The sequence below is a fragment of the Amphiura filiformis genome, chromosome 10, assembly GCF_039555335.1.
Source record: "Amphiura filiformis chromosome 10, Afil_fr2py, whole genome shotgun sequence".
NCBI classification, from domain to species: domain Eukaryota; kingdom Metazoa; phylum Echinodermata; class Ophiuroidea; order Amphilepidida; family Amphiuridae; genus Amphiura; species Amphiura filiformis.
Genome location: NC_092637.1, coordinates 68,509,183 through 68,535,105, shown reverse-complemented (window position 1 = coordinate 68,535,105; position 25,923 = coordinate 68,509,183). Strand labels below are relative to the sequence as shown.

The 25,923-nt window shown below is 36.5% G+C and overlaps 1 protein-coding gene across 1 annotated transcript in view; it reads right to left on the bottom strand.

The window, feature by feature from the left end:
* Positions 1-5,903: 5,903 nt before the first annotated feature.
* The window catches only part of LOC140163210 (aqualysin-1-like), a 121,370-nt gene continuing 101,350 nt past the window's right edge, over positions 5,904-25,923 (bottom strand). Inside the window, exons 7-10 of the mRNA XM_072186605.1 lie at positions 22,452-22,633; positions 14,807-14,978; positions 10,229-10,370; positions 5,904-7,614 (exon numbers count right to left, since the gene is read on the bottom strand). Coding sequence (XP_072042706.1) covers positions 10,237-10,370; positions 14,807-14,978; positions 22,452-22,633 — 488 coding nt within the window. The 3' untranslated portion in view covers positions 5,904-7,614; positions 10,229-10,236. The remainder of the gene's footprint in view (positions 7,615-10,228; positions 10,371-14,806; positions 14,979-22,451; positions 22,634-25,923) is intronic.

Below are 25,923 nucleotides of genomic sequence, written 5' to 3'. Positions count from 1 at the left end.
CAAATCAGCAAAATCAGCAGCAGATGGTCGCACCAAACAATTAAGTCAATTACAATTTTAATTGTAATTGACTTAATTGTTATATACAAGACATGTTATACACAAGACATACAAGTTATACAAGTTATATATACTGCGCCAAGAACGTATCCTTACACTTGGAAAAATAATCACAATTTCAAAACTGAACAATATTGGGATAACTTTGTTTTTGTAATAGATGCACTATTTAATCTTGCACATTATGACACCACATTGAATCCAATGTGACATCCAAAAGTAAAGTTACAAGCAATTTAATAGACAAAGGTCCAGTTTTAAAAGTGACAAATTGGCCTATACAAGGCGCAAAAAGATTCCAACACGCGCCTACACAGTTTCTTCAATGAAACTTTATTTAAAGCAGTATTTATTTCAGTTTTTACTTCTCTGTACTTTTCATAACATTTTATTTGTCAGCTCTTTTGTTTCAGTATTCTTTTGTTCCTTTTGTTTTAAATTAAAGGCACACACAAATTAGACATTTACCACTCTCAAACCAAATGTCTAGTCCGTGGAGTTTTGAATAGGCCAGTGTGTCACTTTTAAAACGGGACCTTCATCTAATCAAATGCTCGTAACTTTGCTTCTTGAAGTCACATTGGATTCAATGGGGTGTCAAAATGTGCCGGATTAGATAGTGCATTTATTAAAAAAACTAATTTACCCCAATATGGTTCAGTTTTGAAATTGTGATTATTTTTCCAAGTGTAAGGATACTTTCTTGGCGCAGTATACAAGTTACATACAAGTTACATACAAGACATGTTTTATACATTTACTATGTATCATATACTCAGTAAGTGGAATCTGTATGCTAATTAACGAACTTATTATATTCATTTTATACATTGTATGCTTTTGTTGATGTTTGATGTGCAATAATACATGTATTAATTGTATACAGTCTTTCAATCATGTGTACCTCACCATTATTTTGTTCACTAATTTCATTAATTTACTTTCAATAATTAGCTTTTGATATGTGCACTTTGTTTTTCTTTGTTTTTCCTTAAATGTTAACATAGGATATGTCATTGATAGACATGACAGCTGGTTGGTTCGATTCAGCATTTTTGTTGTCTACCATCCTGCTGCCATGTCAAATAAATGCCATATACCTGTATCAAGGGGTTACAGAGCTACAGGCCTTTGGGCCTCTACTGTAATTCCTTCACTCATCGTTGTATAATGCCTTTCCATAGTTATTATATATGTATTATTATTTATATCTTTATAATGTAATATTATTGTAATATTCTTGTATCATGTATTGAGTGAAAAGATAATAATAAAGCAGGGTAGGTGAATGACTGAGGATTAATTGCTGTGGACAGATTATTTTGCAATTTTGATATTTATTATATTGTGCAATATTATTATATCTCTTTTCTTAATTAATGCTATTTTTTTTTGTGTGCGCTCTGATCGCTTTGTAAGAAGCGCCTTATAAAAATTTTGTATGTATGTAGGCCTATGTATGTATGTATGTAATAATTTGATTGCAATTTTTTGATGTTTTAATATTTTAATATTGTAAAAAATGGCAGCAATTTGGCTGGTGGGCCACGATGTTATTTTAATAAAATTGAATTGAATTGAATTGAATTGAATTGAATTGAGTGTGCCAAAATCATTTTTTTTAAATACACGGGATCATAATCTAGCTCCATCCCTCCGATGAAATCATAGTTGAACTTTGTAAAGACGAGTCAGTTTTGCGTTTGAGCTAGACAAAAATGGAACGGCAGTGCTTTTGCTTGCTAGTGACTCTATACACCCTCCTGAACAACATATTCAAAAAGGACAAAAAAGGACACAGGGAAAAAATGATAATTTGCATATATATATACAAAATGAGTAAGAGTTAACTCAACAAATGTTGAGTCATGTATTAACTCCTTTACTGAGTAAAATGTTAACTCAAAAGGGGAGTGAAGTTGCTACTCAACCTTCGTTGCGTCAAGTTTACTCAACAAATGAGCTGTTACCTTTTTACTATCAAAAGGAGTAAAATAATTTTAAGGGTGTATAGGCAGAAAAGACAATCTTAGTTGTAGTACAGTTATATAAATTATATACACGGCAAATGGAACATCGCTACCGGAATGAACGTGTGTAAGGATTGCGCATTTTATACAAGACCATACATACAATACATAAAAAATGTTTCGTATAGCCCCTCTCGAAAACTAGTGCATTGCATACGTACTTGCTCAATTAGCATTTTGTGCACATTTTATTACAATTGTTCTTCTTTTTTTATGGACCTTTTCATTTTACATGTAATGTCTATGGAGTCTTATATTAGAGCAGACTGGAAAGGGCGCTATAGCCTCATTTTAGCACTTAAATGCTCATAAAAAAGAACCGCATCGAATTGTGTAACCAAAATCGCATCGAATACTACTTGAGCAGGTACAAATATAATGTAATACTTCTGGAGAAGGGCTATATATTTAAAACAAAAAATGTCCTATACCTTAGTGGTTATGAAACAAATATGTTCGGCGTATTGAACATTGCTACCTCTCTATTATCCGCATTCAAATAGACGTCATGTATTAATGTTTTAACTAACGTACAATCCAACAGGCAACCGTCAACAAACTGCTTATAAGTGGAAGAAGCAACTTCTTACACAATCAGAGTTGACTAGCCATTTTTAACTCTCTTCACGCGGGTGTCGACTGCAGACGACAGTTTCAAAAAATTTTAAAAATTCAAAAACTTCAGAAATGTAAATTTTCATGACCATATTTGGAATCAGCATGAAAAATGCATTAAAATGAGTACAAACAAGCCTAGTATTGGTTCAGTAGTTCTTAAGATAGCTCTTGATATTTTGAGAAAATATTTCAAAACTTGAACTTTTTCCGTTGAAGCGCATGGCTAGCACGCAGAGCATTAAACAGTAAATGATTGCGTGGTGATTAACCAGCCTGTAATTAGTAGTTTATTGTGTCTCTGCTATTGTGGGTGTGGCTTTTGCTGCTGTGTCAGTCTGTGTTGTTTCCTGTCTTGGGTGGGTGCAACATCTGTTTCTTTTTCCACGGCAAATATAATTTTTGTTTTTTGATTTGTTAGTTTGCATTTTTGCTTTGCTTTTGTTTAATTTTGTTTCATCATTGAGTAATTATCTCTTCAACTACTAGGCGTGTTTTCTCGTATCGCCAGGCTGATTAATCTTTCATGCATGTTTCCGCAATGGAACTCGAAGGGTGGTGATGCATTTGCAAATTGTATTCTTGAAATTTACGCACCATACACCTGATTGCACTGGTCTAATTAAACTAATTAAACTATAAAAATAGCACAAACAGCCCAACATCCACATCCAGCATATCCGATCATCTCGGCATCTGATTACTCATAGTATAATGCTTTAGAGCAATACAAAAGTCAACTCATGTATCAAAATCTCAGTGGATATCGCAATTCTTCAGTCGTTCCATTTTAACCGCCGCAAAAATCCAAATAACATTGGTATCATTATTTTGTGAACCGCGAAAGACGGGTGACCGCTAGTTATATTTCTTTGTTGAAAGAGTCTCCACAAGGAATGAGGTCTCTTTTAAGACCAGGACAGAACTTACAAATGTCACCAGCAAGTATTACATTATACACATTTTATTTCGAAATAAACTCTACTCTATTATAAACATGTTATGTTATGCCCCCCCCCCAAGCATTTGTATCAACACGACACGTTTTCCTTTTTTAAATATGCATACTTTATATACTTCAAACTATTTAGCAGTTATGATACCCAAAAGTTTTCATAATTTCAGGGTTAAGACCAACCTTAGTAAAAATGTTCCCTTCAAGCTTTTCTGAGATTAGTTTCATTAAAATCTTTTCTTTTCGCTAGTCCTAGTACCGCATTACAATTCATTCTCTGTCTGCAAGAATTAACCTCATGTGTGTGATGGTGAGTGGGGGTGTTGGTGTGTGGGGGTGGGTGTGTGGTGGTGGGTGAGGGGTGGGTGTTGTGTTGTGTGGGGTGTGTGTGTGGGGGGTGTGGGTATGGGTGGGGGTGTGTGTTGAGATAACCGGTTCAGAAACTCTTAGAAGCAGGAGTCTTCTGTTTCTTCTTCTTTCGAAAATAATACTCTCCAACATTCTACAAGGAATCACGTGAAGATGGCGTGAGTGCGCAATGCTGTGCTGTCATTTATTCTCTGACATTGTTACTTGTGTCTTGCTTCCTGAAGAATTGAGCTTGTCTTGAATTGGTTTATTCCTTCAATTGAGTGGAATTAGTGTGGCAGTGAATTCCAATCTACTATGGTGTGTCGCACAAATGAGTTCTTGAAACAGTTGGTTCTTGAGTGGTATGGTACACAGTGTCATCGCCCCGATATCTTCATGGCAGAAATCGCCATGGTAGGTTGAATCCACAGCCACGCATGGCCATTTTGTTTCGACCTTTGAGACGCATAATTAGCCGAGTGACCTGACTAAGGCTACTGACAATAGCTGGGGTAATTGATTTCTCTCTGTGTGAGTAAGCTTGTATACCACATTGAGGTCAATGGTCATCGACTTTTATATTGCCTCCACGGGAGTAGTGAGTGCAGCTATAGCCTGCGCGCTGTAGTCCATATAAAATATTATATATATATAAATTTTGGTCAGATTTTGAGTTCAAGACGCACGCTTCTTTCTCAACACGCTAGCTAACGACTATCTTATCTGTTCAACACGTATATTCAAGTGTAAGGAATCGGATCTGGTTTCTTTAGACAAAATCATTTACGGGAGATATTCATCATTTTCTACCCCGGTATCTAAAGATTTTCGTCTGATATCAAAATCGTGCATAGCACATTCACGTGTATCGGTCCCGGGTATTTATTTTAGTATCTCTGCTGTACCAAGTAATTATTAGCCAGGCGATGTCGGTGTGTGGTATAATTATAAGTGTTGGTAGTTGAGCGTCTTGTAAAACGGCTGGCCGGGCGCAGGTAGGGCCAGGTGCCTCCCTATTGCTTTATGTAGCACGTTGACCCTTCCAATCTTCCTTCTTGTGCTTAACTTGTCCCAGTCAAGAAAAAAAACACTCCACAGTCTAAAACGTCCCCATTCTTAAATAAACGTCCACCACAAAAAAAAAAATTATGAATAAATACTTCAACTAATACCCTAATAACTTACTTATGTCAATTCAATTATGATATTTTGATTCCTTCATTACTAAATCAGTCCTCAAATCTGAAGGACAATATATGTGAATCAATTCACTTTACTCCCCTATCCAGCTAAACAACGCTGTGGCCTTGTACATAACCTCCAGTTATATCACTAGTAGTATATCTCTTCACCAGAATCCAACTTATCACTCTAAAGATGCATAAATAGGAAATTATTTATCAGAATGGGTCCAAAAAGCAGAGATTGGCAATATTGTTATGTTACGGTTAACAGAGATGTGATTTGTTATTGCTGACGGTAACAAACTGGTGTGTTACCGTTACGAGTACTGGCACAAACTGGTAAGTGGCATGACAGTATAAATCCTGCATTACTCTTTTGAATAGACGGTGTGTGGTCGGTGGCTAGAGTGTTGAGTTCCTGGGGGTTATTCCGACTGTTGGTTACGTCAAAAGCCCATAACCCAGATAAACCACAAATCCAGATATTGACCTGTATGGGCGGGTTTTCTGTATAAAGTGACCTCAAGGGAATCGTCTTCTTTCCACGTGATATCTAGGCAAGATAGTTATTAACTTCTGGTTCAGAGGAGAACTTCATATAGGGGGTTCTGTGAGTTACCCCACCAGACTCTCACTCTCTCTTATACTCCACCAGACACCCTTAATAACTTTAAAACTTGAAATAAATAGATGGACACAGACTATATCTAGATTTAATGTGATTTAATTTATTTCGATCATAATATCAGATTGATAGTCTTCCTAACTCGCTGGAAAATTATGTCAGTGGTTCAACATCTTTATACTTTTGATCTCTGCATACCGCGGCAGGAAAGCGACCATGCCCTCTACGAGCCATAATAGTCTCATTATATATAGGCTATATATCAGTGGCATAGTTCATTGATCTCCATTCACTAATCAAAGATCAAATTTGACCTCAAAGTATGCGTTTTTGTACCACGACACATGCACATTAAATGTCATTTGATGAATGTACAGGGTGTCCCAAAAAAAAGAGGCCCCTCATTGCGCCCTCTTTTTCTCCTATTTCTGACAAGTTGATCAAATATATTTTGGTATGTATAGAAACCTTGAGTCGTTAGCTTTGATAAACCAAAACAATTATATCAATCGGCTCACAACTTTTGAAGATATGCTCTTTTAAAGAAATGTACCCGTTTTTCACTCTGTCCACGGAGAAGGTTTGGCTACTTCAAAGATTTAAAAGAAGTACACATACCATGCATGCATATTAAACTTTCCTCAATGATATCTTTATAAAATAACTTTATTTATGGAATGGGCTTTACCAGTGGGTTTATGGGCAATAAATTTTGTTAATAGTTTCATTAATTTTTGGGTAACGGTGGATGCCGAATGGAACTTCTTTTGCTTTACTTGCAATTACATATTTTTTCTTGGTTATTTATGCCTTTTTGTTTGATTACGTTTCTTATTTTCTTACTTTGTTGTTTCTTGCTTTCTTTCTTTTTATTTACAACATAAGTCATTTCTCTTTTTAGGATAAAAGGTAGCCATAAAAGGCTGTTTGGTTTGTCTATGGTTCTTCTGAAGTGAGTTTGCTGTGCTGCTCTGTCCTCTACCTGGTTGTCTCCTTGCGAATACAGGTTTCAGCCCTGGTCCTCATTGCATCAATTGCGTTGCGTACCATCCTTGTGCGCCGGATACCTGCGAATGCATTCAGTAATACGTTTGCTAAGATCTTGGATTTTGCCACAAAGGAAAAAAATCAAGTGGTGTGAGGTCTGGTGATCGTGCAGGCCACTCCACAGCATGAGCCATCCCAACCACTCTGTTTGCTATCCGTGGACAGGGTGAAAAATGGGTACTTTTATTCAAAAGAGCATATCTTCAAAAGTTGTGAACCGATTGAAATAATTGTTTTGGTTTATTAAAGCTAACGATCAAAGGTTTCTTTACATACCAAAATATATTTAATCAAGTTTTCAGAAATAGGAGAAAAAGAGGGCGCAATGAGGGGCCTCTTTTTTTTGGGACACCCTGTACAAACTAATTAAGGTTCAAGATATGTGTCCTGATAGATGAGCATGTTTTAGATCCGATAGTGAGAATAATTATGGCGGACATGTTGGTTCATAGAAAAATACACAAGGATAATAAACATGCAATTTGCCTATGATTTTGTGATCTGTCGCATTATGGTCATAATAAAACGTATTGATCTTAAAACGACATTACGTAATTATTTTCAGCTTATAGGAATGACGATCAAATTGATAACAGGTGAATTTGGGGATATTTCGGTAAACACAAAGCGTTAAGCGCTCCTTAATCTTGTAAAATATTATCGCGTTTAATTGATTAACAAAGTTGCTTTTACATTGTAGGTTTTTACAGTATGTATTATATCGTTGTCTGGCTCTCATACGCAAATCTGAAATTAAAATGAGAATAAGGGTATTAATGGTAGGGATGATGATGTACCAGGGTGGTACTTGTGTGTTGAATAAATAAATTCATACTGCCGTTACGGTCCGTTTTCCTATACACAATACACAGTGCTCTTTCCCATTGACGCGTGACCTCTACAAATAGCCTACGTTAAAAGTATGGGGATATGCCTAGTTAACGTCGCTGTGTGAAAAATAACCGGCCAATATTAAAAGTACTCTTCTAAAGTTCTAGAAAATATAGTTTTGTAACATGTCCTAAATTTTTAGCTAATTTAGATGTTTGGAAATATGCGTACTTTGGTGTTTTAGTTAATGTTATAGGTAATAGTACATTGCCTAGTTAACGTCGCTGTGTGAAAAATAACCTGCTAATATTAAAAGTACTCTTCTAAAATTCTAGACAATATAGTTTTGTAACATGTCCTAAATTTTTAGCTAATTTAGATGTTTGGAAATATGCGTACTTTGGTGTTTTAGGAAGGATATGTAAACGACAGATAACACCAAAAAAATATGAAGAAATTATTTCGAAACCGTGTTAAGTCTGCAAACCACCATGTTTCTCATTTTCAAGAACAAAGACCACACACATTTGTTCTCTAGCGCTCGCTTTATAATCGTTCACCCAACTGAAAGTATAATCCCAGCTCATTGCTCCATTGTACGTGTAAAGCAGACACATATGTTGTGTGTATTTAACCAGAGAAGATATGATTTAATCAGTTGAGCTGTTTTCAATGAGTGTTATCTTGGTTTAATAGCTTTTAATGGGGTTTAAGTCCTGCAAAGGTCGAGTTGAATTATACTGTAGACATGACTGCATCATGTATACATTTATGTATTTATATATTGTATATTTACAGAGGATTCAAAGCGCTGTAATTCTGACGTCATCTGTCAATTAAACTCGAGCACGGTTTGTTTACAAGTGTCGTGATGATATGAGTTGCTGAACACGGCAGTAAAACCGGGCGCCTTATTTTGAACCTTCAAACATACGAATTATCTCAAAAGTTAGGTCTTAATAGTAGGAAACTTTCTTTCGCGAAGACACCATGTCAACAATGCCTAGAAAAGTTGCTTTTTGCCTTTTAAAAGTATGTAATTTTTCGCCATTTACTGCTATTCCTTTTCTCCGATCAGAACCAGATTACCGGTGGTGGTGGTGGTGAGTGTTAACGGTAGTGGTGGTGAGTGTTAACGGTGGTGATGGTGGTGAGTGTTAAGATTTCACACCACCAATAGTATTATACGGTCGTGCGCCCTTAATGCATTTCTCAGAAAAAACCTTGGATAGCCTAAAGTAACCATTTAAATGAGCAGAAATGCGCATAACTTTGAATTGGTCATGATTAGTAATATCAAATGCTGCAAGTGTACCAGAGAGAGATCGAGAATTTTTTAATGATTTTAAGCAGTCTATTCTGTACAGAAACACTGGCATGATTTTGCAGGTAAATTAGGTAATTCCCAGACATCATAGACTTCGAGGGCCAGTCGTAAAATATAATGACGGTCAACCTATATTTTTAGTAAGAGGGATGGCTAGGGCTAATTTCAACCAACATAGCTGTCGCTAAGAACTGACTCGCTCTTGAGGCGAATTTAGTACATATCTCTGTTTTGATTTATTTGGTGGTGTGATATCTTAACGGTGGTGGTGGTGAGTGTTAAAAGTGGTGGTGGTGAGTGTTAACGGTAGTGGTGGTAAGTGTTAACGTCGGTGGTGGTGAGTGTTATCGGTGGTGTTGAGTGTTAACGGTAGTGGTGGTGAGTGTTAACGGTGGTGGTGGTGAGTGTTATCGGTGGTGGTGAGTGTTATTGGTGGTGGTGTTGAAGGTTAATGGTGGGGTGAGTGTTATCGGTGGTGGTGGTGGTGGTGAGTGTTAACGGTGGTGGTGGTGAGTGTTAACGGTGGTGGTGGTTAGTGTTAATGGTGGTGGTGGTGGTGGTGAGTGTTAACGGTGGTGGTGGTGAGTGTTAATGGTAGTAGTGGTGAGTGTTAACGGTGGTGGTGGTGAGTGTTAACGGTAGTGGTGGTGAGTGATAATGATGGTGGTGGTGAGTGTTAACGGTGGTGGTGGTGGTGAGTGTTAACGGTGGTGGTGGTGAGTGTTATCGGTGGTGGTGAGTGTTATTGGTGGTGGTGTTGAAGGTTAACGGTGGGGTGAGTGTTATCGGTGGTGGTGGTGGTGGTGAGTGTTAACGGTGGTGGTGCGTGTTAACGGTGGTGGTGGTGAGTGTTAACGGTGGTGGTGGTTAGTGTTAATGGTGGTGGTGGTGGTGAGTGTTAACGGTGGTGGTGGTGAGTGTTAATGGTATTAGTGGTGAGTGTTAACGGTGGTGGTGGTGAGTGTTAACGGTAGTGGTGGTGAGTGATAATGATGGTGGTGGTGAGTGTTAACGGTGGTGGTGGTGGTGAGTGTTAACGGTGGTGGTGGTGAGTGTTAACGGTGGTGGTGGTGAGTGCTAATGATGGTGGTGGTGAGTGTTAACAGTGGTAGTGGACCTGGTGGTGGTGGTGGTGGTGGTGGTGGTGGTGTGATGATGAAAAACTAATACAGAGTACAGGTAAATACATACATGTCGACTTACTATTTGTTTCATTGTACGTAGAGAAGTTTATTTGGACTGCCACTTCCTGGGTCGCTAACTACGCCAGAAGTTGCCTCATCAACCAAGGTAGAAGGAACACTACCGGCCGATACACCTCTGGCAAGGAGTAGGGCGGCTGCTCCTGTAATTATTAGAATGTTAGAAAGTATCATTATTATAATTGTGGTTTGCATATTATGATGGTAAGGTGCCGGGTACAAATGTATCAAACTAAAATTGACCCACAAATGAAAAACCAATTGAAGCCATTCGTTGATCATTTTCCATTATTGTTAGTGTATGGGTGTCTAAAACGGAAGATAAAACAACGATTTCTTTGTCCATACGTATGAGGTGTCTGCAGCCAGGGGCGTAGATTTTTTTTCGACATGGGGGGATGGGGTTGGAAAAACATTCTTGACATCTAGTGAATCCAACATCTTTTGGCGATAAAATAAGTTTATGGTACAAATGCACGCCAAGCGCGAGTAAAAAATACCGTATTGAAACTAAACTGGTGAAATATGGTAAAAAGTGTAATAAAAGGGAAAAAAATTGGCAATTATTAGGTTAAAATGAACATTAAATATGAGGTTAATTTGGTCAAAACCCCATATACAGGCGTCAACAATGGGGTATACAGACTTTGGTTTCTCTTTAATGAAACGACGCAATGACGGGCTTTGATATTGATTAGTGAACGCGCCTTTGACAGTTCAGTTTCACTGTATTACCTGGCAGAGAGTTTCTTCGTGTAGAAATCTACATTTTCTTTTCAACAAAGATTTCAAAGTTGTTGCTTCAAATTTGAGTATGAAGTATAATTTTGCTTTCTATTTACGTTTACCGCTACGTATGAATATACATAATTATATTTTTGCTTCTTGTTGTACACTACAATGTACATAGACAGCTACTATAGGCCCAATGTGTTATAGACGTGTAAAACACACACATCAACTTGAAGATTTTTAAAACTTTTTGCAGCTAACTGGCAATACAAATGGCAATACAAATGCTTGAATCACTCTAAATTAATGTATTTTTTAATTCAGTGACCTCAAAACCTATAAAAAGACATTTTACAAGCTATGTTTTTTTAATATTATTGGTAAATTTTCAGCAAAATGTCAGGAAAAGGTTGTTTTTGGTGCACATTTTGAAAAAGTTCACTGAACCAATATAAAAATTCATGTTATATCAAAAGGCTTTCCAGATTCAGTTTCAGCAGCCAAAATGGCCATAGAATCAACTCGTCTCATTTTTTTGGTGTTTTGGGGAAAAAGTACATATCTTCAATACGAAAGGTCAAAATTTTCAATTGATCGTCGGCTTTTTACCCCACCTACATACACTTTAAGTATAAATCATCAGATTTATAAAGTTTACTTCGAGTACTGTTAAATATCAAAATATCAATTTTAATCATTTGCCATAAAATGTGTATTACATTGCGAATTTCAAAAAATCAAAATTATTTGATATCAGAAGGACATTCTTCGTCTTCAGAATGCAATTCGATTTGTCTGATGTGGATGTGAAACCAGGTGGACAAATAATGGAGACTTCAAAATCGATGACTTCAAGATGATTTATGCAGGTGGTGACAAGCATGAGAAAGGAGTTGGGCTAATGCTAGATGCAGATATGGCTAAATGTGTGTTGGGCTATTGGACTGTAAGTGAGAGAGTTTTGCTGGTCAAACTACAAGGACAACCTTTCAATATCTCTGTTATTGTAGTATATGCTCCCACAGCAGAGAGCACAGAAGAGGAGATTGATGCTTTTTATGATAAACTGGAGGAAGCAAAGTCTCAGTGCAAATCAGATGAAATACAACTGATCATGGGAGATTTGAATGCAAAGGTGGGGCAAGGACAAGATGGCAAAACAGTAGGCGAGTTTGGACTTGGAGAAAGAAATGAGCGTGGTGATAGATGGGTGCAGTGGTGTGAAGCAAACAACATGGTAATCACAAACACTTGGTTTAAGGAGCACCCCAGAAGAATATATACATGGAAGAGCCCTGGGGATCGCACAAGGAACCAGATAGATTTCATAACCATTAATGATAGATTTAGAAGAGCAGTGAAACATGCGAAGACATATCCAGAGGCAGACTGCGGAAGTGATTATATTCCAGTAGTATGCACACTTCGTTGTAAGCTGAGTTGAAGTTGAAAGTTGAAGAGAGCGAAGATCACGAAGAAGGTAGATTTTGAACAGCTGAAGAAACCAGAGATCCGAATGGAGTATTCCATCAAAGTGGAGAACATGTTTGAGCAACTTACAGACGAGGGAGAAGAGATGACATGGGAATCAATGAGGGATATCTTGGTTGAAACAGCAGAGGAATGCCTGCCAAAGAAGAAGAGAGAAAGTAAAAGCAAGTGGATGACAGAAGAAATTCTATCAATGATGAGAGACAGGCAAAAGATCATGGACAGGGATTCGAAAGAATATAGAGAGTTGGACAGGCAAATAAAGAAACGTTGCAAGGAGGCCAAAGAGACCTGGCTGAATAGTGAATGTGCCAAAATTGAGAGTCAATTTGGAGAGAATCGGAATGTGTACCAGAGGATAAATGAGATCTCAGGCAGGAAATCAGGCTGTTCAAGCTCTGGGTGCATCAAGGCAAAGAATGGTAATATGCTGGTAGGGAAAGATGATGTAATGAAAAGATGGATTGAATATGTTGTGGAGTTATTTCACGATGTAAGGGATGGTTTGCCAAGCTTTCCCGATTCTATTGAGGGTCCAAAGATATTGCAGTCAGAGGTTCGATCAGCTATAAAAATGATGAGCAGAAATAAGGCTGCTGGGCCAGATGGAATAGTTGTTGAAATGATTGAAGCTTTGGAGGATTATGGAATTGAGAAACTGGCAGGAGTCATCAACAGAATGTATGATGATGGGATATTTCCGGAAGACCTGAGCAAATCAATCTTTATTGCTCTTCCCAAGAAACCTGGCGCTGTGGATTGTGAACAACACCGTACAATTAGCCTTATGAGCCATGTTACAAAGATAATTCTAAGAATCCTGTTACTGCGTGCAAGAAGTAGAATAAAACCTGAGATTGGTAAAGAGCAGTTCGGCTTTGTAGAAGATGCTGGTACCAGGAATGCGATTTATGTCTTGAGAATGATAACAGAGAGAGCGGTAGCGATGCAGAAGGATGTTTTCATGTGTTTCATTGACTACTCAAAAGCCTTTGACAAGGTGAGACATGATCAGCTTTTTGAAGATCTTGGCAGGCTAGACCTGCATGGAAAGGATCTACGACTGTTGCAGAACCTTTATTGGAACCAAACAGCGTGCATAAGGGTGGATGGAGATTGTAGTGAATATACAAGCATTAAGAGAGGAGTCAGACAGGGATGTGTGATGTCACCAGATCTCTTTAATTATTACAGTGAGCTGATTCTAAGGGAGCTAGAAAAGGAAAATGGTCTCAGTATAGGTGGACATAACATCACGAACATAAGATATGCAGATGACACTGTCCTATTAGCTGAGTCTGAGGAGGATCTGCAAAGGCTCCTTGATGTGGTGGTTCAGGAAAGTGAGAGGAAAGGTTTATCGTTAAATTGCAAGAAGACAGAATGTATGGTGGTATCAAAGACTGAAAGCCCAACATGCATATTGAAGGTGAAAGATCAAAGAATTAAGCAAGTTTCCTCCTTCAACTACCTTGGCAGTCTAATCACAGAAGATGCCAGATGTATTAAGGAGATTAAGAGAAGGATTGCACTGGCTAAGTCTGCGTTCTCAAAATTAGACAAGATCCTAAAAAACAGTGCCCTCAGTATAGAGACCAGAATTCGGGTACTCAACTGCTATGTCGTCCCTGTATTAATGTATGGAAGTGAAGCATGGTCAATAACAACAGACATTAAAAGAAGATTGGAGAGCTGCGAGATGTGGTTCCTTAGAAGAATGATGAAGATCCCGTGGACTGATAAAGTGTCTAATGACGATGTCCTAAGTAGAGCAAATGTGAACAGGAAGCTGTTACTTGAAATCAGAGTTAAGCAGCTCAAATTCCTTGGTCATATCCTCAGAAAGATGGTTTCGAGAACCTAGTATTGACAGGAAAATAGAAGGAACAAGGAGCAGAGACAGGAAGAGAGTGATGTGGTTATCAAATCTGAAAGACTGGCTAAAAGAAAGGGGAGCTGAACATAAAGCGACAGAGCTTCTGGAGATGGCTTATAACAGAGAATCGTGGCACGACATGATCGCCAACGTCTTAGGATATGGCACCTAGAGAGAGAGAGAGATGTGCTCTAATGTCCCACTCCAAACGTTCATACCCCATTCCTTAAGGGGGAGATTCCAATCATTTGGGCCCCCTGTATCCACCCCTGGGCTCGAAGCGTTATCAAGAAGGGGATGGGTGCTTGATCTATAATAGCGGCAGAAGCAATACAATTGGGACTAGCATATTTTGGTCCGTCCCACTCACCCTCACAACCTACTGTATACACACAAAATATCCAGCCATAAAACAAACAAAAATAGATAAATAAATCAGTAATAAAGTATGAACGAATGAAATAAATTAAGTTATTTTACCTGAGACGTGTGGGCAAGCCATCGAAGTTCCATGCTTCGTATGGCTGGCAGTGTCACTGGTATGCCATGCACTGGTGATGTTGACTCCAGGGGCGAAGATATCGAGGCAAGACCCGTAGTTGGAGAATGATGCTCGAGTATCAGTACTATCAGTTGCTCCTACAGTAATAGCCTGAAAAATTTCAAAAGGACGATTTAGAATAGGCATGTTTCATACTGCCATCCACGTAGCAAGAGAACAGTAACGGAGCCAGTGGGGTGTGGGGTAGTAGGGGAAGGAGTGACACCCCTCCTGATAAAAAAATGAAAGAGACAAGTACCCCTATGACAAAAAAAGAGGAAATCGGCAAGGCAAAGGAAAAGTAAAGGGGAAAGGAACCCTTTTCCCACATTCTCCCAATAAAGTCCTTTTGTGGAAGCTCGAAGACTTTACATGTAGGCCTACAGTCTCTCTCTAACAAAAGACCGGTATATGTATGTATTATATCCCACTGATAACACCGGGTCAAAATGATGCAAACTGGGATTTCTACCCCCCCAAGAGTACATCGGAGGTGGGTCAAACTATACCTTTTCCGAATCCTAATAATAAGAGGTATACAGCCTGTCTCAAAAAAAAAAAATTTTTTGACTTTGATGTAAGCATTATGTCACAACGATATTTTCTAATTGCCAGAGAGGGTGCTCTTTACTTGCACATTTTTTTTGACAGGCTGTACATGGGTTTTCACAGAATCGGTCAATTTTGAAATTTTGCCCTGCATAAGCGGCCGTTTTTGTTTTATGCAAATAAGCGATTTTTCACTAGTTCCTATTTTTTCCTTTTTTGATAATGTTGTTGAGGAGGTCTTTTCGAGATATTTTGAACAAAAAACATTGATTTTGTAATTTTGTCTAAACGTATATTCACTCGTCTACTATCCAGCGGGGGGAAAAACCCAAGAAAGTATCTTATAAAAGATGCTCACTAAGCTTATTTTTAATGTCGTTATATAATATAGGTTTTCCCGTCCAATTTCAAACTTTGGGTGTTCAGTTTAGTATAAGTTTAATTCCTTTTCGCGCGAAATTGAATGAACGCTTACATTCTCGATTTCAATTTAGCAAATGTGCAATCTATTTCATTAATACGCATTCAAAATTCTAAATAGTGCACCCAATTTCGCACATTGTGCAGCAAATTTCGCAAATTGTGCAGCCAAATTCACGTGGCCTTGAATTCAGAGCCTATTTGGAAATACAAATTCATGCGGAAACAAAATGGAAAAATGTTCAAACGAATTCGCAAAGTGCAGAATCAAATCCAGAAGTTCTTAAATATTTTACAATGGTTCAAATATAAAAATGCTATTTATCGTGTTTATATTGAACATTAGATAGGCCTACATGTATCGTCAACATTGTTCAAACAAGCACGTTGCTATATTAATTGTGAAGGGAAACTTTTTAAGTAATGTTTAAAATTGCCGTATGCATAGGCCTAGTAAGAAAGAAAATGAATTATAACTAATTATAATATTCAAAAGCATTTTCCCGGTTTAGTTCAGAAACCATAAAGTGATGTATGTCCCATAGTTCAATCAAGCTCAGTGTAGTTTATCATAATTATAAAAATATAATGAATCTCTTCCTTTACGTTAATGCTACTTCTTCTTACGATAGGTCTTTTTTAAATCTTCGTATTTTTAAGTGTATAATATGTATCGTATAAGACTAAAAACTGAATGAACACAATCAAAACAACATCCAGAAATTAAGAGGAACTATCTGTTATTTTTGAGAATAGAGTTGCCACGGTCAAAAATAGATTTTCTTTATACTTCCATATTTGATGCACCTTGACCTCAAACTAACACACATGGGATAAATTTCGGAAAAATATCACCGTTGCCATGGTAACAGGCAAATATCAATTTTAGGCCTATTTTCACAATTTTTGCATTTTTCAGCAGTCAAATTGTCAAATTTTGAAGCCAGTGTTACTAATATACACAATATATATATATTCTTTTCTTTATAAGGTATGAATAGGTCAAACCTTAGATGCCGCAATGAAAGTATAAAAATAATCACCAGGTGTCAGGGTGGGTTATACCATTTATTTGAAATAGGGGTGTTTTTCAATTTTTTCAAAGTATGAAAATATACCAACTTTGTATAGCTCATAAACCATATGGTAGTGCTCCAATTTCAACATCGACCACAGCATGTTGAGATGATACATTGGTCTTATGAAAAAGTTACATTTGAGCTTGGGGAAAACACGTCTGTATATACAGTGTTGCCAGACATTTTCCTATTTTTCGAAATTCTACACAAATCTCACCTTAAGTTAAATGATGTGAAAATGAAACATCATCCTTTCAAGGAACATTTATTAGAAAGGGAGTTTTTATTCATATCAAATTTGATCAGTTATAATGGTCAGTGTTGTTTTAAACCACATGGGTGTTGCCATAATTGGGGTTTAATTGTGATTTGTGGATATTTTCAACTTTTACAAGTCATAAAAATACCAAAATGCATTTCTGTAATAAAGAAAGAAACATCGACCTCGTCATGTTGAGATGATATATTGGCCTTATGAAAAAGTAATTTTGATGTGGGGGGGGCGGGGTAAGACATCAGTTTATACAGTGTTGCCAGATAAACCACATGGGTGTTGCCATAACTGGGGTTTAATTGTGAGGTGTGGATATTTTCAACTTTTTTACAAGTCATAAAAATACCAAAATTGGCGTTTAATATGACAATTTAGATATTTCCAGCTTTTTACAAGTCTTAAACATAGTACACATCCTTAAAATTATTGTGGAATGAACGCAATGTTAAGGTTAAAATTACCCTAAGAACACTTAGTATGTGAATTAAAATTTTAAATATTTCCTTCTATACAGTATTGCCAGTTATTATCACATATATTCAAAATTCAACGTATGTCTCACTTTAGGATTTATATTGTTTAAATCGCTGCCATAAATAAACCACATGGATGATGCCACTATAAATGGAGTTAATAGTGAAAGTTATAGCTATAGTATTCCACTTTTTCACAAAAAACACCCAAAAAGCACACAAATTTGTCCTAATTTGGCGCTTTTATGCCTTAATGCACCCAATTTGGCGTATTGTCTCCACTGCAAACCCACAAAAAATGGCTAAGGTACCCCCAAAACCCTGGCACATCCCCGTATACGTTTAACTCATGTCATAGGTATACTGTGCCCAGTAGTCCTCTTTTTCTACTTGAAACGGATATTTCCTCAGACAGCTCTTATCAACATTTGGTGATTTTTTTATTTTGCTTTAACCTGCAAGTATCTGCAAAAGTGTTCATATACATATAAATCTCCTTCAGTCTTGAAAGCTTAATTTTAGTTAGCAGCTTCCTTTTTACAAGCTCATACAAATTCATGTCATCAATGCTTGAATGATAGAGAATTAGCAACAATATCATGCAACATTTTCAATGGTCATTTCTTCTTCAACATGACTTTGAATGTCATACTTTCGACTCTCCTGCGAGCTCCTCTCGGGAAAAGTAACTGGACATTTGTCTGGCTGTGAAAAGGTTCTGTGCATTATTGTTTTTGACTAGTCTCATATCTTTCGAAACATTTGCTGGATCTAGGCCTATATAGTTTTTTGCCCATTTCTTCCCCATATCTTTTTTGCAAGTATAGTTGGGATGTGTGCTTTAATAATATGGGTAAGGTAATTTAAACATTATCTTATACACTTATATGCATCTTTTTGCAATGTAACAATCTTATGTTATTTTAATTTATTTTAGCCTAGCTAGTATGTGTATATTGGTAAAAAATTATGGCTTTTATGTATATTTTAAAGTATACATGTTTGATGTTTTCTGTGTTGTATTTTAAGGGGTTGGTCACCCACCTTTGCACAGTATTTTTGTCGGACCTGAGAGCACATCAGACATACCAATTTGCATTTTGAATACGAGGAATGTCCTCCTGATATCAAATAATTTTGATTTATTTTTTAATTCGCGATACAATAAAAATTTTAGGGTAAATTATGTATATTGATTAAAAAAAATGTTTTTTTGACATATTACAGTCCTCAAAGTTAACTTAATAAATCGAATGATGTGTATTTAAAGTGTATGTAGCCGGGATGAAAAGCCGACCACTAATCAATTAATTAATGTTAATTGAAAAATTTGACCTTCATAGTGAAGATATAGATTTTTTCCCAAAAGACCTACATTTTTAGGTGTTTTGGTGAAAAATCTATATCTTCAATACGAAAGGTCAAATTTTCATATGGACGGCTTTTCATTCCAGCTACATACACTTTAAGTACATATCACTAGATTTATACAATTTACTTTTGAGATCTGTTAAATTTCAAAATATCAATTTTTAATCATTTGCCATAAAATTTGTATTATATCGCAAATTTCAATATATGTCTGATGTGCTCTCAGGTCCACAAAAAATATGCGAAAACGTCGCTATTTGAACCCTGATGACTCACATCTCACTATTAAACCCTAATTATGGCAACACCCATATGGTTTGGAACAACACTGACCATTTATACAACTGATCAAATTTAATATGAAAGTAAATTTCATTTAATAAACTTTCCTTGTGAAGGTGAAGTTTCATTTTCGCATCATTTAACTTACGGTGAGACTTGTGTTAAATTTCGAAAAAAAAGGAAAATATCTGGCAACACTGTATAAACATATGTTTTCCCCAAGCTTAAGTGTAAATTTTCCATAAGACCAAATATGTATCATTTCAACATGGTGAAGTTGATGTTTTACTTTCACATATTTTTTAAGGAATGCATACCATGGTATTTTGGTATTTTTAAAACTTGTAAAAAGTTCAAAATATCCACACCTCGCTATTTAACCCTAATTATGGCAACACCCATGTGGTTTGGAACAACATTGACCATTTATACAACTGATCAAATTTAATATGAAAGTACATTTCTTTCTAATAAACTTTCATTTTCAACCTAAGATGAAACTAGTGCTGAATTTCGAAAAAATAGGAAACTGTCTGGCAACACTGTATAAACAAATGTTTTCCCCCAAGCGCAAATGTAAATTTTTCATAAGACCAATGTATCATCTCAACATGATGAGGTCGATGTTTCATTTTCACATCTTTATTTTAGGAATGCATGCCATTGTATTTTGGCATTTTTAAGACTGAAAAATAGCTGAAAAAGCTGAAAAAAGCTGGGAAAAAATCTCAACATATGTTGAATTTTGAACATATGTGGCAATACTGTATAGAAGGAAATATTTTCCGAACTCAAATTTAAAATTTAAATTCACATACTAAGTGTTCTCAGGGTAATTTTTAAACTAAATATTGCATTCATTCCACAATAATTTTAAGGATGTGTACTATGTTTAAGACTTGTAAAAAGCTGGAAATATCTAAATTGTCATATTAAACGCCAGCTATGGCAACACCCATATGGCTTAGAATAACACTGACCATCACAGATGATCAAATTGAATATGAAATTAACTTTCTTTCTAAAAAGATGTTCCGTATGAAGGTGAAATTTCATTTTCATATCTTTTAACTTAGGGCGAGACTTGTGTTGAATTTTGAAAAAGTAGGAAAATATCTGGCAACACTGTATAAACTGATGCTTTACCCCCCCCAGATCAAAATAACTTTTTCATAAGGACAATGTATCATCTCAACATGACGAGGTCGATGTTTCTTTCTTTATTACAGAAATGCATTATGGTATTTTTATGACTTGTATGTAAAAAGTTGAAAATATCCACAAATCACAATTAAACCCCAATTATGGCAACACCCATGTGGTTTAGAACAACACTAACCATTATAGCTGATCAAATTTGATATGAATAAAAACTCTCTTTCTAATAAATGTTCCTTGAAAGGATGATGTTTCATTTTCACATCATTTAATTTAAGGTGAGATTTGTGTTGAATTTCGAAAAATAGGAAAATGTCTGGCAACACTGTATATACAGATGTGTTTTCCCCAAGCTCAAATGTAACTTTTTCATAAGACCAATGTATCATCTCAACATGCTGTGGTCGATGTTAAAATCGGAGCACTACCATATGGTTTATGAGCTATACAAAGTTGGTATATTTTCATACTTTGAAAAAATTGAAAAACACCCCTATTTCAAATAAATGGTATAACCCACCCTGACATCTGGTGATTATTTTTATACTTTCAATGCGGCATCTAAGGTTTGACCTATTCATACCTTATAAAGAAAACAGTATATATATATATTGTGTATATTAGTAACACTGGCTTCAAAACTTGATAAATTGACTGCTGAAAAGTGCAAAATTGTGAAAATAGGCCTAAAATGAAAATTTGGCTGTTACCATGGCAACGGGGATATTTTTCCCAAATTTATTTCATGTGTGTTTGTTTCAGGTCAAGGTGCATCAAATATGAAAGTTTAAAGGAAATCCATTTTTTGACCGTGGCAAACATTTTTAAAAAATTCTCCAAAATAACAGATAATGCCTCTTAAATAGCTGAGCATATTTTGCAGTCGACTTATAAACATATCCTTCACATCACAACCTGTTTAATTAGACCCATTTCGTGTCCATTTCATTGTGTGAAAATCTGTACTATATATAGGCCTATAGTATAACATTTTATTAATTTTTATTCGGGGGGCACCGACCATGATAGGGGGGCAATTTTCGGCCATTTTCCTGTGGGATTTTAAAAATTTCAGATCGATTGGGGAGGGGGCACGTGCCCTCCCCCCGTGCCCCTGTGACGCTACGCCACTGGATTAACTGACATGTTAAAGTGTTAAAACTGCTAACACCCGAACGTATTAAGCGATGTTTTAAACATATTTTAATGCGTTCGTGTGTTTAAAACATGTTACATTCGTATTTGCAAGCATTAATGTGTTTATAAATGAACACTGTCAGACTGTACCTAAAGTATACTCTCATTACAAGCATTACCCATTAAAACATTTGTGTGTTTATTCTGTGTTACATAGGGCAATTCACTTTTTTTCTGCTGCAACGTAGACGTAGGGCCTATAGGCCTGTCAGTATACTGAAAATGTGCATAATTTCAAATTGAATTTCTTTTCGCTAATTAGATTGTCAATGCATGAAATTGAAAATAGGATTAACCACGTTTCGCAGTCCCCCGTGCATCTTTGGCGAAATTGATTGCCTATTTCTTTAAATTAGACGTCTAATGGTGAAATTGAAACATTCGAGAACGAAATTGAATTCACAATTTAATGAATTGTTCTGATCATATATTAATTTGATTGAACTAAAATGAAATCGATTGCTCATAATGCGAAAAAGAAATCGGGATTCGTTGCAATCATTCAATCTTGCGCGAAAACGAATGACACTTTTATTAAATTAAACGCACAAGTTGCGAAATTGACCACGAAAACCTATAAATACATGCAATTCATGCACGCTTATTATATTACTTTATCGCACTTTGTGCACGCTAAGACTGAGTAAATGATTTCTAAAGGTATTATTGTACGTGTTGTGCCCAAATGGTGCGGCTCAAGGTGCCGAGGCCTTGCCCATTTTACATTCAGCATTCAATTTGATAATTTTTTTTTAAAGGCCGAAGAAAAACGAGCACTCACCGTTGGTTCACGTGCTGGTGAGTAGTTGCAAGCATTGACGTTGTCGTTCCCTGCAGCTACGGACATAACAGCTCCTGCAGCAACAGCGGCCGAAACGGCATCATCAACAGACTGTGCTCCACTTCCAGCGAGAGACATGGATCCAACTCTGTTTCCGCTAGCACTGGTGACTGAGTCAACTCCTATAATGTTGGAGTTAATAATATATATATATAGGATGACAACATGTGAATGTTAATATCGAATAGGCCACATGCTCCAAATTCGGGAATGTGCAATTGGGCTATTAGGCCTACATTAATGTGACATCACCTTAGTCTCCCACACAAGGGGTGTAGATTTCAAATGCAGCCACCCATTTAACCGAGTTTGAAATTTATACTGTGTGGAAGATTAAGGTCATGTCTTCCGTATATGTAATAATAATAACCTAAATAATGAACGTTTCGGTCCAATGCCCCAAAAATCCAGGGCCACTCACATTGATGCAGGATGATGCGTATATTGCAGGCTGTTTGAAAATAACGTTTAAGAGTAGGAAGCAGTTTAATACTTCTACGCTACTCAAATTTCACTCACCGGAGCGCTTTCACCGGGTCAACCTGCGTCTTCAGCGGATGTTATTGCTCTGAAGATTTGTTGTTGCTAGTGATGTTATTGGAACACCTCAGATGTAGATGTTGTCAAACTTGAAGATGTGATGGCGCCCCCTTTGTTCCGGAGAGTCAGGTAGTTGTTCCAACGGAGGTGTTCCAATAACATCACTAGCAACAACAAATCTTCAGAGCAATATCATCCACTGAAGACGCCGGTTGACCCGGTGAAAGCGCTCCGGTGAGTGAAATTTGAGTAGCGTGAAGTCTTAAGGGGTGGGGTATGAACGTTTGGACGGGTAACGTTGTGGGACAGTATTTAGCATGTGGGACATATGAATTGCATTCTGAATACGAAGAATGTCCTTCTGATATCAAATAATTTTGATTTTTTAAATTCGCAATGTAATACACATTTTATGGCAAATGATTAAAAATTTATATTGTTGATACTTAACAGTACTTGAAGTAAACTTTATAAATCTGATGATTTATACTTAAAGTGTATGTAGGTGGTATGAAAAGCCGACGATCAATTGAAAATTTTGACCTTTCGTATTGAAGATATGGATTTTTTTCCCCAAAACACCAAAAAAATTAGGTCTTTTTGGGAAAAAATCCATATCTTCAATATGAAAGGTCAAAATGTTCAATTGATCGTCGGCTTTTCCTCCCAGCTACATACACTTTAAGAATATGTCATTAGATTTATAAAATATACATCGAGGACTGTTATATATCAAAAATGTGAAAAATATCAAATTTTAATCATTTGTCATAAAATTTGTATTATATCGTGAATTTCAAAAAATCCAAATTATTTGATATTAGAAAGACATTCTTCGTATTCAGAATGCAATTCGATATGTCTGATGTGCTCTCATGTCCCACAAAAAATACTGCCGAAACGCTCAAAACGCTCATTCCAGATCCCTTAAATTGCTTCCTATTTACGTTTACCGCTACGTATGAATATACATCATTATAACTTTTAAGAGGAAGCATAAGATTGGCGGCATTCACTGCCACTGGTTATGAATCTTAACATATAAGTGGACAGCGCTTCCATCTTAGATATGCCTAGTACAGATCAAACACTTCATGCATTCTTGTTGATTTAGTAGGATATATCATGTATAGAAACCTATCATTATGCAGTCATGTCTACAGCAGAATTCACCACGACCTTTGCAGGACTTAAACCCCATTAAACCAAGATAAACCTCATTGAAAACAGCTCAACTATGTTAAATCAAGGATGGGTCTCATAGCCCTGGTTAAATTCATAAACAGATGTTTCTGATTTACATGTGCGATATTTAATGTGCTGTGATGAAATAGGTATTAGAATTTCAGTTGGATGCACCATTATAAAGCAAACGCACAGTTAACAATACTGAGCGTGGCCTTTGTTTCCAAAAAGAGAACAATAGTCTGCGTATTGTTCTCCAGCCATGTGGATGGTACAACTCATGTCAAATTTGTCACTCATTGTGATCGTAACACACGTAAATGAGAAACATGTGATTTTAGACTTAACACGGTTTGGAAAAAGTTTTTCCATTTTTTAGCTCCCTATCAGGCAGTCAGAACTCCATATATGGGAGGGCTCGACAACAATCTTTCCAAAATCGCATTTTAATCATTTTTAGATGACCATAGAGGGAAAGAATTGAAGTTTATTTACAGCTTCTATGGCGAAAATTGATCAAACCGATCACACGATGGTGCTCGTTCGAAGTTGGAGCTATCGCGAGTCAGCTGTTGAGCACAATTTGCCATTGAAATTACATGTCCGACTGTTATGAAATTTTGGAAGACTCTCTTCGGGAAAACAGCTCGACAACAGCTTTCCCCTGACATTTTTTACTTCAAATGGTAGTATGTTATTATGTTGAACATTATAATTCACATGTGGGCTTCTATGGCTATTATTGGGTGAAGGGTTTTCCCACCAGCCCACTAACTAGCCCATTGCCTATGCCTACAGTACAGTTAGTGAGCTAGAGGTCAATCATCAATTGGAGTGCTGTGTGTGCACTGAATAGGAAAAAAGGACAGTAACTGCATAATGCTCTTTTTTTCATACGGATAATAAGACAAGTGTGTCCAAACGAAGAAAAAAACTGGTTTCAGAGAAGTTCATTGAATATGGGAAGGGTGAGTAAAATCATGTCAGGATTCATAATATGTATCCCAGTGTACTCCATATGCCAGGAAAATACGGCGTCGCTAGGTCTTTTACCAATGTGTAATAGTTTTAATATTAGGAAGTGCACTGCACTTTTTTAGTTTGAGCTACAAAATGTCTCGCATTAGATTCATGTCCTTTTATTTAGTTGTAATATATTATTCGCAATGTGTAATTACAGTTTGATTTCTACATTTGCCGTCATGAGCATTAGGGGGTGCATATCATACATTTTTGATGGTTCTTTTGGCGCGCTGTTTTGGTAAAATTCAGGGGTCTGTGGGAGCTGCGCTATCCAAAAGCTGGGGTATCTCTAGGATAAAAAAAAGCATAGCCGTATGGTTATTGTGTTAGGTGATCCCCTCGAACATTATTTCAAAAGGAAAGAGAGCAATGTAGGAATATTATTTTAAAACAAACATGGCAAAAGAGAATTAAACCTAAAATAAATAATAGGCCATTCAATTGTCTATGTACTATGTACAAACTTGTCAAATATGCCTACATGTTATTATGGTAGAAAAAAAAGTCCTAGGAAAAACTTTATTTCAAACCCGTTTTTTTTTTTACATTAAAAAGACAAAATTAATGTTAAAAATATTATTTAGTTCAATTTATTACATTTTGAACTACTTTTAACCAACCGAATCACATGAATGTTCTATCATAATGAGGTCATGATAGTAAA